The following is a 17,218-nucleotide window of genomic DNA, read 5'->3' on the forward strand; positions in this document are numbered from 1 at the left end:
CTTCCAGCAGATGTAGGAAAAAGCAGATGCATCAATTTAAAAGATAACACATCCAGTGCAGGGGATGAAGCACTCCTTGTGGATGCCAGTGGCTTCTCCCCTACCTGGGGAAGGCTGACCTGAAACAGAGACAGGACAGACCTAAGAGAATGAAGTAGAGATTTATTGAAAGGCCTCTAAAGATACACCTTGGGCAGGACAGGGCCTGACCAGGACTACACCCAAGGTGGACTAAGAATGGTCACAAAATGGACCCCTGGTCATGAGATCTTATATTTTTATATAAGTTTTTGTCTATTTGGATATTGGGGTTTAATTGTCAAATTCCAGCTGCAGGTTGTGAGGTCTCATCCTTCTTGTTCCTCCCTTCAGGCACCCTTGTTTGTGCTTTTGGGCCTGAAAGTTGTCCTTGGTGTGCAGCAGGAAAAGGATTTGTTTTGTGTCCCTGCTCTGTGCAGAGCTGAGTGACACTGACTGTGAGCTCAGAACTGCCCCCCTGGGCAGCACAGAACCTGAAATACATGAAAGCTCAAACTTAAGGCATCACCCAGAGTGCAGAACACAGATGCTGTGGGAGCCACAGAGCCAGGAGTGGGGTGACAAAGGTGGCACACGTCCTGTGGGACAGTCTGTCAGTGCCCTGCTTCCTGCTGACCCTCCCAATATCTCAGATGGACACCAGGAGCCAGCCCTGGAGCTGGAACGGGAGACCTGGCTGTGCTTGCTTGCTGCAGTAGTACAGCTCACCCCTTTAATGTTAGAATAATTTTGTTTGGTCCTACTTAAAATACTGCAGGGCCTGGTTTTATTCTGTGTATGGAACAAGGAGGTGAAAAGTGACCGGGGGTGGGGGAGAAGGGGAGGAAGGCTCCCCAGAGGATCCTATAGATCATTATTCCTGCTTCCTACTCTTTCCCTGAAAACTTAGATGCACAGGGAGGGCGGGGGAGGCTGGCTGCTGTTAGCAGCCTTTTAGCCATGATGGATTTCTCATGTGTTTGTTTACACTGAAAAGTTCAAAAAGTGAATGCTTCTGTCTCTAAAGCTGTCACTTGCTTTGTTTTGTTTGCGAAAGGGAACATGGAAATGAATTCCATGTTCCTCACTAACTTTCAATACCTCTTAGGGACGGATTAAAAGGCAGGATTCCTTAACTCAAGTGCTCCAGCACGCTGTGTCCAAATGCCTCAACTCAAAATGTAGGCACTGATCCCTCATGTGTCAGTGGAAAGAGAACAGAAACATTTCAGAGGCAGCTATACATGTGCTGTGGTTGCAGAGCTGGCTGTGCATTTGTTCCCCTCGGTGCTTTCTAAATTCATCCTCAGATTTCAGGCTCCTGCTCCTGGGAATATAATCACTGAGGCTCAGAGTTACATCAGTGTGGATGGCAACCGTATGTGACCTCTGGGATCCAGAGGCTTTGGCACTTGATGTTTTTCCCTCACAAGTGTGACTGGGTTGGGAGGGCTGCCTGTCCTTTCAACAACTGCTGCATGTTTTAAAATGGGAGAAAAACACTTAGAAATGGATATTTTAAGTTATCTACAATTGTCTGTTGTGGTACCTTCATTTCTTGTTGTTTATCCAGTACACTCACAATATTTGGGCATCTCTAACCTCCCCCTCCACACACACTCCCACTCAGATGGTAAATGCTAAATGCCAGGGATTTTGTCTGGCTCTGCTGGTTTTATCTCCTCTTCTCTATGCTGTGGATGACAAAACAGACGAATGGGAGTCGTGATTTCAAGTGTTAATGGCTGGTGGATTGGGTATGGCTCTTAATCTGGAAGTATTTATGGGATGTGCACCAAAAGTCACGGATTTCTTAACATCATTTATAGCATCACACCCTAAACACAGAGCAGGCAGTGCTCTCCCAATAAACAGCTCAGTAACTGGGCAGGACTCCTGAATTTTTCCAGAAAAATTCAGACTTGCCACGATATCTTCTGATGGTGGAAGAGGTTAACTGCAGGTTTTAAAAATTAATCGCTAAATTGGCAATGCGCTTCCAAACAAACAAATTGTCAATAACCGTTTATGCAAAACAAACATTTTAGGCATGTAAAGATTTAACTCGTTGCTATTTGATGTTGTAACTGGAAGTAAAATATTCATATGCTCAGTATGTTAGGGCCTTGAAATTGGAAATTATTAACTGTGTGCTTAACTTCTAAGATGAGGGAGAAGTTCCCTTTGGTAACTCTTGAGTGCAGTGGAACACACATATTTCAAGCTACAGATGCACCTATGGCTCTGCATGACTGCATTTTCTTTTTTTTTTAACATCATCAGTCACATGAAGCAATTTTTCATAGCAAAATGACTTTTTCTGCCCTAAACTCTACATGAACTATGAGGAACTCAAAGGTTCTTCCATGCTTTGTCATTTGCATGTTTTGTTTTAAATAGGAATGAATTTCCCCCTTAAAATATTGAGATAGGTCAGATTACCCACAAAAAGAGAACATACTTTATTTTCCTGCGTTTAAAAATACCAACTCTTGAGGCCATAGCTTTATGTTGATTGCATTAAATGGGTTGTCTAAAAATACGTGTTCCCTGAAAGCAATTATTGATTTAATGTAGATTGGGTTTTACTCAGGGGAATTATCCTCAGCATGTGGTGTAATTTCCCAGTAGTGTTATTCCCTTTAAAAAGAGTGGAAGATAATGGGACTAGGTGTGGCCTTAAGAGGTCATCCAGTCCATCCTTCTGCCCTAAAGCAGGATCAACTGTGCTTAAGGCATTCCCAACAGATGTTTGTCTAACCCCAGCATGTCTTGCAGACAGAAAAGCAAGATTGCAAAAAAATGAAAAGGAAGATGTAGGATATGTTCCCTGTGTGGTTTTCCTTGTTAGTTCCATCAGAGGGAGAAACATGAATTGAGAAGTCCAGACAGGTCAGTCTGGGCCTATCCTATTGACTGAAAACTCAAACCTTTCAGTTCTGTTGTGTTCTGAATAAAACATGGAGCGAGCTGCAGCAGCACAGATAATGAACCTGTGCTTCTCTGCTCTAACAGTGAGAGTTCAGCTCCCTGTCACAGCCAGCACTGTCATTTTAATTCTGTTCAGCATACATTCATTACAAACTTGTCCCAAATCCTTCATCTGCTCCCGAGTAAAATGAACAACTTTTCAGCATTATTGCATACCAGAAAAATTGGTTTGATGGATTCATAATGTTGAACTTGGTTCATAGGATTGTCATCTCCCTTGGACCTGCTAAATCACAAGTTTATTACTGTGGCTCTTGACAAAGTTGCCATCAGCATGGCGGGAGATAGTTCATGGGTTTGGATATTGTAATTGAGAATATTAAACCACTTCAGACATGTCTGGAACTGTTTCCTATTTAATAGCTGCAAACAGAAGTCTAATGTAACAAAGACATTGTGTGTAAAAGTCTTGGAGAAAATTCAGTCAGAGGAAATCTGAAAAATGCAAATACATGATGATGAATGTTCTATATAGTGAACATTACCAACATTTCCATCCCAGATTCATTGCTGTGCATTTACCAGCTATGTTGACAGATGGGATGGATTAATGATAAGTAAACAATGAGAGATTAAAGATAAATGATAAGGAGTAATTATAACTGTAGATGGTGCTTTCTACTTCTTCCAGTGCTCAATTTCACAGAGGTTAGAGGGGCTTTCCCCCCTCACCCTCCACCTGGTTTTGTTCCCCTCCTGATCACGGTATCTCTGACAGGAGTTCGCTTCCAGGGTGAGGAACCCTAGGCACAGAACAGCTAATGAGCAATTTAGTCAGTAAGAAGATAGACCTGCAACACAGCAAAGAGCCAGAGTAACAATGGACTCCTACTTCTCCACCCCCTCCCCAGTTCCTTCTTGTGGTTTCTGTCCCTCCTCTGCTAATTAGGCTTCCCTGAGTGCAAAATTAAGGTCAGTAATAAAGTGTATTCCTTGCTTAGGGAAAACCTTCTGGCCTCTCCCTGCTGTTTGCTCATGTCCTGTCATGCCCCATGCTGTCAGTGATCCAGCAGACACCAAATACTGCATTGCCATCTCTGATATTCCCAGTGTCAGTAAGTTTGATATGGATAAGTGTTTACAGTCTGCTAGGGACAGAAAAATTCCTGTGGGCAAAAACATTTTCTGAGCGTTTAAATCAAATGTACTGGTGTTATGAATTAAATGTTCAAACCCATGCCAAGCATTGCTGAAAATTGTTTAAACTATGTATGAATTGTAAGTTATATTTTACCTTAGATTTGAGGCTTAGCCTTAATATAGGCAAATTTCAGTGGCTCTGGTTTGAAAGACTAGTTTAAAGGCTAAAGGCCACCGCAATGACTCTGAAGAAGGTTTTTAGGATCTAAGACAGACTCATACTCAGCTTTGCGTGCAGCTGTGCCTAAAGAAATTGTTTGTTGGGCAGTTTTCAAAATAAGGAGGGGATTTGGCCCCACCTGGTAGTGGATGTTGTGGATGGTAGCACAGCCAAGATGCTGTGTTTGAATAAACACAAACCTAATCTGCAGGGACCCCAGAGCTGGTCACTGACTCACTCCTCCATCAAATGTTCTGTGTGCAAAACTTGGGCAAAGAAGCAGAAAGAGGCTTCTCAGATTTCTGGAGATTACTTAAAATCCAATCTATGCTTGGCCGTACAGGGGGTGTTTTAAGCATCTTTTCTAGCTCTTATCTAAAGGGCACTTGGAATTTCTGAAATGTAACCTGTCATTGCTAAGCTGTGGCAAAGCTCTGAGCCATCCCTCCTTGTGCAGCTCTGCACTGAGCACCCAGCACCTTGGCAGTGTGATTTCTGTGCCCTGCTTTGCTTGGGATTCATTATTCCATGTCAAGTGAACACTGCCCCTTGCTCCTCTGTACAATTCTACATCCAGTTTGAAACAGATGTTTCTTTCCGTATTCCCGTACCCAGGCACGGAAGGTGAGCAAGAGAAGGTATTTCATCTTCTACAAACCTCACTATGGAAAATTGAGGTCCACACAGTGAAAAATACTTAAAATAACTCCTCCTTCTCGCAGTTAGTCATCTCTGATTCCATTTTTTCTATCTTATCTTTAACGGGTGGAGAAGAAGCTCACACCAAGGGTTATAGCTGAGATGCACTGAAATCAAAGACTGCAATTAAATGAGCTCATCGGGTGTGGATGGTGCCACTGCAGCATCCCACATTTGGCAGGGTGAGCCCTTTGACCTTTTGGTGAGAACCAACTGAGCTGATTAGATGGAGAAAACATTCAGCAGATGGGCCCCTTCCTAATCTGCTGCTACACACCCGAGTACAGCCAGATAGCAGCACTTACTGTAGTCCCTTCGAAGCAGAAACAAAAAGCCTTTCTTTGAGGTGCTGTAGATTTTTCCAGAATGATCTTTTCCCACCATTTTCCCCCTTTTCCCAGTATAATTTTTTCCCCCGTTTTTCCCCTGTTGCTCCTTTAGTCTGCAAGATTCGTGTCCCCTCTCCTCACACTTATCTAAGTTTTTGGAATGGTTGAAATGCATGCCCTGAGTGCAGCGGCTCTCAGGTAAGACTGGGAACACACTTCGCACAGTAATAAGCATTTAAATCACCGTGTCGGATGGTTTAACTCCTGAAAGCAGATTATCAGCTTCTCAGTGCATGCACTGCATGGCTTTGAAGCATCGGTGGCACAAAACGGTTTTAATTCTTTGCTTCTTATTCTTTGCTTCTTTATTGACATGAAACAAATAAACGTTTCCATTGTTGGCAGCATCGGTAATGAAGGCATCAATAGCCACAGTGCTGAAGAGATATCCAGCCCAAATCCCAGCCCGGTGTCTCCAGAGGGGACGGGACAGAACACTGCCTTGCAAGAGCAAGGAGGACAGACACACTCTGATATCTCTGAGCGCTCTGCTGAAGCCAGGGAGAGAAGCCTGCCTGTCTCACACTGTGCCAAAGAACCTGTCACAGGCAGCGGTGACAAATCACACACCTGGGACTGCGACAGAGCACGGCCACCCCCAGGTGCAGGGAGTGACAAAGAAGAGGGATCAGCACACGCCCAACCTGTGGACAATTCCTCCTCCTCCAAAAGCAGGGAGAATGAGCCCAAAACGCCACACCTGGAGCCCAGCCCTGCGACAGCGCTCACAGAAACACAAGGGGCCACACAAAGGAGCTGGGGTGAATTGGGATGGTCCCAGCAGGATGAGCAGCTGGCTGGCATGAGGGAGCCACAGGACAGCACCTTTCCCCAGGGTGAAGCAGCAGGAGATGGTTTCAGTGCCCAGGAGGAGCCAGGAGTTTTGGAAGTAGGTCAGCTGCAGGCAGCAATGCAGCAAGGTAGACAGAACACAGATGGTGGACAGGGTCTGCTAATGAAAAAGGAAACCTTAATCCCAAATTATCCAGCAACAGGAGGCTCAGACAGTGAAAAATTTGGAGCAATTGTGAACGCTCAGGGCTTCACTGAGGTCTGTAATCTACAGATGGGGGCTGAAACAACAGCTAAAGGGAATGAGGCAAATCCAGCTCTATCTGGAAGCAAAAGGAAGCAATCAGAAGAATCCTGTGCTTTAATGTCAGAATTGCCTTCTAGCCCTCAAAATCCCTTCCTGGTACCAAAGCCTGAAGAGCCTTCGAGGGAAAATATGCCTGGGAATGGCTCTGAAGATCTAGCGATGAGTGTAGCAGTGAAAACAGCCTCTGAAAAAAACAAACCCCTTTTTCAAGGAGAGCATCAAAAGAAGGATGAGCTTGTTAGTGCTGAGCATTTCAGTGTGCCTTTATCATTTGTGAGAGAGGAAGAAGAAAAATCAGCTGTCACAACTGAAAGCCCAAAAGAAGCCAATAGCAAAGAAATTATAAAAGCTGATGATGTGTCTAGAGAAAGCACCACACTTTCTGAAACAGAAAGCATTATCAGTACCACCAAGGAAAATTCAGTGGGAGATAAAAGATTATTACTGGAAGAATATGCATTAAGTACTTCTTTGAGCAGATCCACAGAGCTGTATCAAAAAGAAACGGGGGCGGATGTAACAGGAAGGAAAAATGGAATCAAAACAGAGGATGCACAAGTGTCAGAAACCAGTGAATTACCTGAGGGCTCAAGTGAGGCAGGAAGACCATTTTTGAGCACTGTTAGTAGCTACCACCAGGACATGGAAAATACCCACTTGGAACACAATCCTGAAAAACTCAGTCTTTGTGAAAACCCTTCAATGGGTGACCTGGGGGAAGAAGGTGGGGGAAAGCCTCAGGATTTAGACAGTAACTTTAAATCACCCAAAGGTAATTCCCAGTCTCATGGTTGTGACCCTGAACAACAAATGAGCAAAGAGAAAACTGCTGCCCCAGATGGCCTGGAGAAGTCGGCAAGGGAGGAATGTCCACGGAGTTTTGATTGCTTTAACACTGAGGCAGAAGGCAAAACTTGGGACCAGTCAGGCTGTGAGAGCACTGAAAAGGTTTGTTTAGATGGTGCACACAGTTCACTGCTCCTCCACCCTGGGAACAATCATATTAAGCAGAGTAAGCAGGTTGAGTCCTGGGAAAAGGCTTTTGCTACAGAAACTGTGCTGGAATCTGAATGCAAAGCTGAGAGTCAAGAAAAGCCTGAGAGCTCCAGCAAGTCAGGAGAAAGTGCAAAAATGCCTGAATTAAAACTTGATGTCCAGGCCTTAAATGAGTTGTCAGGGACTGTGGGACAAACCAAGGAGGCCTCACAGGCCCTGGAAACCAAAGAACAGAACAGTGCCATCACCAAAGCACCTCACAGAGATCCAGAGCAGCAACCTGCAGCTGCACACAACAGTGCTGGGGATGGAAATCAAAATGAGGGTGGTCAACAAGAGAAGCACCAAACTGCAGAGAAAAGTTCTGTGGAAGATGAAGATTTGGCTCAGAAAACTAGATGTAAATCAGATGTGCAAGCTCAGCTGGAGCAAGTGGCTGCAGAAAATTACAGAAATACACAGATGGCTCGTTCAGAACCCCCCAAAACTGCAGTCAGCACTTCAGGACCTACTGATCACCAAGTTCACGTGGAGGAAAGGGGTGACAGCCACATCACTGCAGACAGCTGCCCCTCTGAGGGGGACACGTGCAGCTCTCCAGAGGTCCTGGAGTGCAGTGTCCGAGAGGGGCAGGAAAATGAAGGTGTTCCAGCAGCTCCTCCCCAAGCAGAGCGAGCAGAGCAGTCACTGTCTGCTGCTGGTGGCAGTGGCTGGAGCCCAAATACAGAACTTGACCAGCAGCAGCACCAGAGCAGCCTGACAGCTGTCAGGAGAGCAGATGATCAGCAGCACAAAGAAAGGGTAGCACAACCTGAGCAGCTGGACAGAGATAATCACAGCAACTTACCACAAACACCTCTGGACCTTTCAAACAACTCTGACAAACAATCTTCTGTGCCAGCACCGCCCCAGTGTGGCTCTGACAGGCCAAAAGAAGAGGAAAAGGATGACAGCAGCTCTGAGGATGGGAGCAAACATGGGCAAAACACTTCTGGTGTGACCGCGCTTAATTTGTGCGATTGCAGCGAGCAAAACAAAACCCATCTGAAGGCAGAAGAAAAGTGCTACAGTCAGCAAAACCCCAGCAAGCCCGAGCAGGGTGATAATTCTTTGATCTCAGCGAGGCAGCATGAAGCAGCATGTCAGAGAGACACGTTCTGTAGAGAACTAGAAAAGAATGAGCAGCCAGGCAGCGTGTGCAGGAGAGAGGATAATACTGGTGAAAGCTGTGCTGCTGCTGCTCTAAACACTCCTCCAGGGACACAGGACTCAGCAAGTGCCACTAACATGTCACAGGCTTTGCCAGAAGATACAGAAATAGCACATACTTCTGGTAATTCTGAGAAAAATGATCCCCAAATATCTCATCCAGAAATGCAAAGGAAAATGCCATTAATGGCAAAAAACTCAGAAAATATCCCAACTGCTGATGGGGGAATCATCCGGAAAGATGGAAACGTGGAGATGAGTTGTGAGGACAGGGCTTCTGTCCCAGAAACAAGCAATATAAAGCCTGATACAAATCCAGGGGCACAAAGATCTCCTTCACCATTACAGGCACATAGGGAAGAAATTCCCACTGATAACTCACTGAAATCCAGCTGCATTCAAAATGCAACAGGGCAGCCTGGTTATTGTCAAGCAGATTTTACAATTTCTGCACTCAGCCATCCCAGCCAGCAACCTGGAAACAACATGGACAGGGGCACTGAGGGAGAATCACTAAATAACGAGCTGCAAGTTGTAGCATCCCAAAACACCTTAGAAGGTAACTCTAATTTGCAGGGTCCTCCAGGTCCTCAGGTGTCAGCACCCTTAGGTCCCTCACCCAAGGCAAGCACAGGTAAAGCAGCAAATTCAGAAAACAGCTCTGCAGGGAATATGTGTGTGAGTGAAAGAGACTGTCCAGACCAAAGTTTTCAGGGTGATGGAGACAGAATTTTTGCCCTGTCAGAGACTTTGAATGTAGGGCAGAGAACTGGAAACTTATCACACTTCAATTCTGAGAAGCTGAAGAGAGAGATATCTGCAATTAAATCCAAAAAAACAAAAAGTGAGCCAAACTTCAAAGAACAGCAAAGTGACAGTTCAGCAGAGTCTCTGTTAGCACTCCCTACTCCAGAAGGGAAGCTGCTGAGCCTTTCATCATCACGGGAAGGCTGTAATGAGGAAATTGCAACCAATATCTGCGTAGATGACAAGTACAGTAAGATCTTAGAGAAACCTGGGAATTCAGAAAAAATGGAAGAGCTTTCAAAACAGAATAATAACATAACCAGGGCAGACATCAGTGTTGCTGAACAGTCTGCAGAGAACTCCAGAAGGGAGCATGAGGCTCTGACTTGCAGCTCTCTGGACATTGGCTCCAGCATCCCAGACTTCAGGGAGCACATCAGCCAGATTTTTAAAAAAACTGTCCACAGCACACTGAGCGCTGAATTACCCCAACTTTTGACTGAAAACCATGCAGGCTTCAAGCAGAGTCCGGTGGCCAAGGACACAGCAGAACTCTGTGGTGCTGAGAACTTTTCAGAACCAAACAAGGAGGGCAAAGGAGCTCCTGAGGGCACCTCAGAAGCAGAGGGGCAAGAGTTGTCTTTAGCTACTGAGATTTTCTGCAAAGCTGCCGAGGGCAAATCTCTGCAGCAAGAAAACACAGTGGCAGAGCTGCCACCAGCAAGTCTCCAGGACACTGAGGAAAGCAGGCAGCCCCCTGGCTGTTTAGAAGAGGTCCCTAGCTTGGATGGCGCTCCATCTGCTGAACGAGCTCCGGAAAATCTGCAAAATCCAGGCAAACCCACTGAGGGCAGTGAGATGGAAAGAGAGGAAGGAGTGTGTGCTGGTGGCGCTGATCCTGCATCACTAATAAGCTTAGAGATAAAGCAGCAAGGACCAGCTTCATTTGATGGGGCAGCAGCTGAGAACTTCCCTGCGTGTTCCGGCAGCCAGCAGCGACCCACCAGAGCTGTTATCTCTGCAGGCGATGAACAGGGGAGGGACGTGGAAGATGCTGCTGCCACAGAGGGAAATAACTTAATTACAGAGTGCAATGCAGAACCAGTTTTCTCTGAAGAGGATGTGAGTCTTCCTACTGCACAGTGCCAGGATCCTAAGCCAGATGAACAGGAGAGAAGTGAGCACGGTGGTGCAGACGTTGCCAAGAGCATCTCTGACATGGCAGCTTCAACTCTTGTCCCGGGAGGATCTTACAACCATGAAAAACTGCCAGATAATTTCAGTGTGCCACCTGAGGAAAAGCAGGAGGCAAACATTCACAGCAATTTTGTGCATGGCATTAGGTCTCAGAGTGACGTGCAGATGACACAGGATGAAGCAGTAAATAGGAAATGCTCGGAAACATCGGGGAATTCTCAAGATGCACAGAAAGTGACCATGCATGGGTTAATAGATTACTTAAAAACTGAAGTAAGCCAGGATGATTGCTTGCAAACTGACTGTAAACTAGAATCTGGCAGTATGACTGAGGGAGACGTGAAAGAGAACAGTGACACAGTGTTAAGCACAGCAAGGACAGGTGATGAAAAAAGTGGAGACATCCCTGGAACTGGTACTGCAAGGATGTTAGTCACTGCTGAGGGAGAATTAGCTATAAACACCAGCACTGAAGAGCAGGAGGCAGACCTGTACAAAATTCACTCTCCAGCCCTCTGTGTGTTGGAGCAGGGTGAGCATTCTGCACGTGCAGGTCTCACTGTTGCTGAAAATCAGCCAAGCAAGAGGAATTCAGAGCAGGAAAGCTCCCTCCAGGATGCCAGAGGAAAGCTATCACCGCTTGCATTAACTGAGCCTAAGAACCTTGACCTCAGTGAACTTCAAGATATGGCTGTGGCAGGATTACCCACTGAAAGGTATTTACTTTGAATTACTACGTGAAATGGTTGGCAGGAGCCCAGGGCTGGAGAGGGGTGCAATTTTCCAGGCAGGTGCCCGTTGTCTGGGCAGTTTGGGAGGGCATGTCACTTACTCTGTTCTTAACTTTATCTTAAATATATGTTGCTTCTAAATGTGGATTACGTGAGGAAAAAAAAAAAAATATTTGTACGGACAGAGAGGTCCCGAAAGCTGAGGAGAACAGTTCTGAGCTGTTCCATCTGCTGGGCCAGATCCCTGCCCTCACCTGTGTGGATTTGCTTACGCTTCCCAGTGTTCTCACCTCATAGCCTGAAGTTAGGCATACAAATTGCACTTCCTAGCCTTAAGTTAGGAGCCTTTTGCCTCAGTTTTGGTGACCCAGTTAAATGAGACCTGCAGCATTCACATGGTGTAGTGCAGTGTTTAAAAACAAGCCTACGGAGTAACCCAATTACTCACAGTTAGTTGTCTGGGCCTCCCTCTTATCCTCCTGTACAATATAATTGCACTGACAGTGCCTTTGATCACCGTGTTATTCAGTGCTTCTAATGACATGGAGTTGTTTCAGATGTGAATTCTTCTGAGCTGGGACTTGTGGAGCCTCAGAGTTGCTTTTTTGGTTTTATTTATTTTTATTTTCCAAACCTAGCAGTAACTGCTTTACCAAAGTTAAGATTTATTTTTTTAATTCTTTTTTAATGAGCTTCTACTTTGTTGTTTGAACTCCTAGTTTGATATACAGTTAATTCAGGATAATTATGATCTTAGAACAGGTGATTTCCCTTTATCTAGTCATGTCACTGCTTCCTCTGTAGCCTCAGAACTTCCTTGCACACTGTCCCTCTCTTTTCTGTATCAGAGGAGGCAGCAATGGCTGAGACAACAGCAGAGCACAGGCTACAGGGAAAAGCTGAACCACATCAGCCAATGCTAGTGAATGGTCTGCAGAGGTGGAATCTTTCTAAGTAATCCCAAAAACATAGATGGCACTGACTGACCAATGAGGGAAAATGTTCCAGTGCCACATTCCTTCAAGGCTGAGGTGATAAAACCATGTTGTAAATGAAAATACCTGAAGTGGTTCAGTTGTGGTGAGGATGTGGGGGAGCTCTGTATGCTCTATGTGAGGCTGGGATGGAGGCTGGATGTCATCTAATTGTGTGAGCAGAATGTATATTAGAAAAATATCAGGAGTGTTGCAAACCAGGACAGCTACATAGCTTTTTCTTGAAGGATCTGTCTATAAAATGACAAGGATTATTTCTGTTATTTCCCTTGAGGTCCTTTCTTTTTGGTTTGCTTCCCTTTATACGATAGGAAGCTTCACAGGGGGTAGCTCTGAAATTCCCAAACAAATTGCTGGGCTGGTTCAGGAGCCACAAGGGACTCTGGGCAGTGCATAAGCTTGTGCATGTGTTTCATATCAGGGTGGGTATCATACTTGAAATAAATACCTGTGGCAAGCAGGGCAGGGCTCTTGAAACAGCTGCTGACAATTCACGGAGTAGTTGCTTAATGCTTGCATATGCTTCAAGAATTCATTATCACCTGTTTTTCCAGCGTAGAGGCTTTGCATCAACAGGCAGCTGCTCACTTTGGACTGTGCCTGTCCAAAAGACTGAAACACTGGGGGCTCTCAGAGGAGCCTCTGCTCTGGTCAGGCTCCCTTTTAAAGCAATATGCATTTATATCACAAAAAAAAGAAGCAGAGAGCATTAGCTGAGCTGGCTGGTCTGTCTCCATCAGGTCCAATACACTGACCAATCCAGTTTTCCTCTGAGATTAAAACTGGGTTTGTTTGTAGCATTAAATTTCAAGGTGTGTTCTATGTGCTGTGTATGTCAGCAACAAAGCCTTGAGTGCTTTGCAGTAGTTTCTTGCCCTGTCATCCTTACAGAGGGTAAACTACTACAGCCTTGCAAAATGGGGTGCACAATTTCTAAGAGCTGTCTGTGAGGATATGGATCTGATATAAAGAACTCCAGGGAGAAAGATTTCTCCCCAGCTCTCAAATATCAATATCAGTAAGAAGTAAATTATGTTTAGGAGAAGGAAATGGTTCTCAGAACCACTTAGAACCTTCTTTCTGAGGAGGAAAGGATTCTGAATTATTTCAGCTTTGTTTTCTTCACCTTCCACTGCTTCTGTGTAACTCCCTCTCTTACAAGGTCCCTTATGCTGAAACCCCACTGAACTGTGCACGAGGGGCTAAAGTTGTGTGATCTGACTCTTAAATTCTTATTGAGATTTCTTCCTGGAGAGGAAATAGAGGAATTTCTTCCCTTTGTGGCTGTGCCCTGGGAGGAGGCTGGTCCTGACATGAACAGTGAATCCAAGCACTGCCTGCAGTGATTTCTGCCCCCACCACCTTTAGTGGGGCAGCTCTGGTCAACTGATGAGGAAAGCCCTTGTGTCTGCAGGCAACAGCACAGCACAAATCACTTCCCTTCAAATCTTCAGTAAAAAGGACATTCATTCATTTTTGGAAAGGAGATTATGGCTGAAGCCATGCTTCCATGTGGAACTACAGCTGTCCTAATAGCAGAAGGAGGGAAGAGTTGGATTTTGTCTGTCAGCACTGAAAAAGACAAAAAAAACCAAACCAAACAAAAAACCCACCCCAAAACACCCCCCCCCAAAAAAAAAAAAAAAACAAAACAAACAAAAAAAAAAAAAAAAAAAAACAAAAAACAAAAAAAAAAAAAAAAAAAAAAAAAACAAAAAACAAAAAACAAACACCCAACTTGTTTTGATGTTTTTAACTCTTTACCAAATCAATAACAGAAAACCTGTATTTCTAATGGCCACATTTGGTCATCAAAATGTCACTATTCCCACTTATTTGGGCATCCATTTGCTTCATTTTTCTGTCTGAGGTTTACTTGGAAAGGAAGATCAGGACTTGAGTTGGGTTTTTTGTTGTTTTTTTCTCCTTTTGCAATGGATATCCACATATATTTGTAATGTAACCCACACATCTTCTTTTATGGAGGGAGAGTGGAGGTTCCTGTATGCACAGGGAGTCCTTAAGTCTCTGAAATGCTCCTGTTTGCACCGTGGACTGTGACAGATGTTGAGCAGAGCGTGGAATAAAATTGGAAATGATGGCAAAATTTTTGGGATGTTTAGAGGTGGGATGGATATTCTGATAAGCTGCTGTAACTCAACTGGCTGGCACAGGCAAGCTGCCATTGTCTCTTGGAAAAAGTTCTGAGGGAGTTTTCTGACGGGGAGGCTGTGAAGTCATTTCCAGATGTGCAGGTACAGAGAGCACATTGCCTGTCTTGGCTGATTTGTTGCTTTGGCAGAACTCAGGGTTTGCTCACAAAACCAGAGTGGGTGTTCCAGGCTCACAGAGATGCTCAGCTGGGCTCTCAGGGAAGAGCACAGAGAGCTGTAAACACACTGGAAGCTGTGACACCCATGCTCTGAGAGAATGCAGAGTTCTGCTGCACTGACTTCCATCACTTATCAATCAAAACAATATTTTTATTGTACATGGCAGCAGTTGCAGTCAGCAAAACTGCTTCAAAACATTTCCTTATGTCCTCCGCAGAGGTCAGACAAGATCTCTAAAGTTGGCCCAGACATCCTTTTGGATTTGCTTCATTCTTTGTTCTTGCCATCAAAAATTGGCAAGTTCAGTAACTCCAAAAAGAATGTTCACTCCTTAGTAAATATGACTTGGTTTTTTTTTCTTGTCTGCATGACAAATACAGTATTAAATATTTTAACAGTCTTGCTGGATGAGGTAGGGAATGAGAACTGCTTTTCAGATCAGGCAAGTGGGTTTTGAGCATTAAGGCTTTGTTTTGTTAGCTGAAAACAAGAGTTTGGAGTTAAAAGGAAACTTGTCAAAATACTGATTATTCAGCTCTTTATTTCCCTGATTTTTAACTTCAAAATCGATTCAGGTGTGTAGTATCTCAGGCTCACAAGGCAAAGGGAGAATGGCTGGAGATGATTTACACATAAAACGAATCATATTATTTATCTCTCCTGTATTCTTCCTTTGTATCTATCTGAATTTTCTCTTTATTTTCCTCCCCTCTCACCATCATTGTTATCCTTAGTAGGTGCAGCTGTTAGTACAGTTGTGCCTTTGGAGATGCCTGCAGTCCTGAACTAAATTAACAGGATGGGCAGTTCTGTGGGAATTTCATCTGTCTGAAGTCTCAGATATTTAAGTTTGGTATTTTTCTATTCAGAGAAGAGTAAAAATTCAGATAACTTTGCTCTTACCCAGCAGACATCTCCCATTGCTTTCTAGGAAGTGAAAGGGGATTTGGCCAACTACTCTCATGACCGAGCTGACCTCTGGTTTAGGCAGCATCTAAGTATTTATGAAATTTGTAAAGTATCTATAAAATGCTGATTGGATAGTGTGCCCTGTTGTATTCAAAACATATCCCAGTGAAAAAACCTGGACACAATTTCATAAAATAGGCATTGACATGGATGGGTGATACATGAGCTGCTGTTTTCACACATCCTTACATTTCTCAAGACATTACATTTATTTAATCAAATACTGGAATTTGCTGAGGAAATCCAGCATGGACACTGCCATACTTTGTCCAATGTCTGGGCAAGAAGTTTAGCATCTTTTTTGTCTTCTTTCCTCATTAAACAAAAATTACTTTCAGATTACTTTTTTTCCCCCTAATTAGATTTTTCCAAATGTATTTTTCAACCTTGTTTCTTCCAAGTAATCCACCTGTTTTCTCAAAATCATTTCTGCATCTTACAGATCTCCTGTTCTCTCTGTTCCAACACAATATCTTCTGGCTTCTTGGAAAATTGGATGTACCGTGGAGCTTCTTCCATGGTCCCTGTGTCTAACAGACTATGCCAAGTAGGATTAGCCCCAGCTTTGAACCCTGTGGAGGGCATCTCTGAAAACAGCAATTACAAACACACGGATGTGTTTGAAGAGCAAGAACTCCATAGTTCTTGCATTTTCTTTCTATTTTTTCTCCCATCTTTTACGTTGATTCTTTGGAGCTTATCTTATCAATCCTGGTCCAGGTGTATGGAAATCCCCAGATGCATTGCTAAAAACATGAGGGGAGTTTTTAGTTATTGCAATTCCTTAATATCTGGGCACTCTGGAAAAATGAAAAATGTTATATGGATCTGTTTGGGGCCTGTTCATCTACACTCACCTCACAGGTTAATTCTTACAGTGGAGTCTCTTTGGCCTAAAATAAGTTCTCCCTCTCAAATTGCAGTAACAAGTGCAGAAATGTTAATTGCTGCGATCAAAGGTGTAATTGTTCTGGATTCTAAGGTCCCTGTGCAATGCTGAGTGCCACCATTCTGTGCTGTGGGGAAGGACCAGCTCTAGAATGTCATGGTAATCTCCTTTTCCCCCTGAGATGTGCTCAGCACCTCCTCTTTGTTCAGCCAGGCTCAATCCTTCCTCTTCCCCACCGGCCCTGTTTGGTATCTGCCATCCTCAGCGAAATAACCAGCTGTCCAAAAATGCCCCAGCACCCCACAAGGTTGTTTCTAATTTAATTTCACTAACTGTCCTGCTTTCCCTCTTGGTGCATTCCTTTCCAGACAGCTGTGAGAGGCTGCAGCCTGCCCTTACAGTGGGTAAATGCTGGCCCAAAAATCTCTGCCCCACTGGGGTGATCCCAGCAAAGGACTTGGCCCTGAGCCTCTGGCAGGTCAGCCAGGGAGATTTCTGCCTGTCCTGTCGTCCTTTTCCACCCAGACCATCCTACAAGCACTATACCCACAGTTGTCCTTCTCTGCTTAAATAACAGGTCTAGTTGTTTCAACAGATAAAAAAATCAAATTAGAAAGACAGGCTGTATGTAGACAATTAGGATTTAAGTGATTCAT

At 44.4% G+C, this 17,218-nt stretch overlaps 1 protein-coding gene across 6 annotated transcripts in view; it reads left to right on the plus strand.

The window, feature by feature from the left end:
• TACC2 (transforming acidic coiled-coil containing protein 2) overlaps positions 1-17,218 on the plus strand; it is a 130,841-nt gene that overhangs the window by 28,914 nt on the left and 84,709 nt on the right. For 5 of the 6 annotated variants that reach the window (XM_083866032.1, XM_083866035.1, XM_083866036.1 and 2 more), the window contains exon 5: positions 5,743-11,361. In XM_083866032.1, coding sequence (XP_083722158.1) covers positions 5,743-11,361 — 5,619 coding nt within the window. Of the gene's footprint in view, positions 1-5,742; positions 11,362-17,218 lie in introns of those variants that run through there. The other variant, XM_083866037.1, reaches the window with a different exon arrangement.

The sequence above is a fragment of the Zosterops lateralis genome, assembly GCF_965231275.1.
Source record: "Zosterops lateralis genome assembly, chromosome: 8".
In the NCBI taxonomy this organism is placed as follows: domain Eukaryota; kingdom Metazoa; phylum Chordata; class Aves; order Passeriformes; family Zosteropidae; genus Zosterops; species Zosterops lateralis.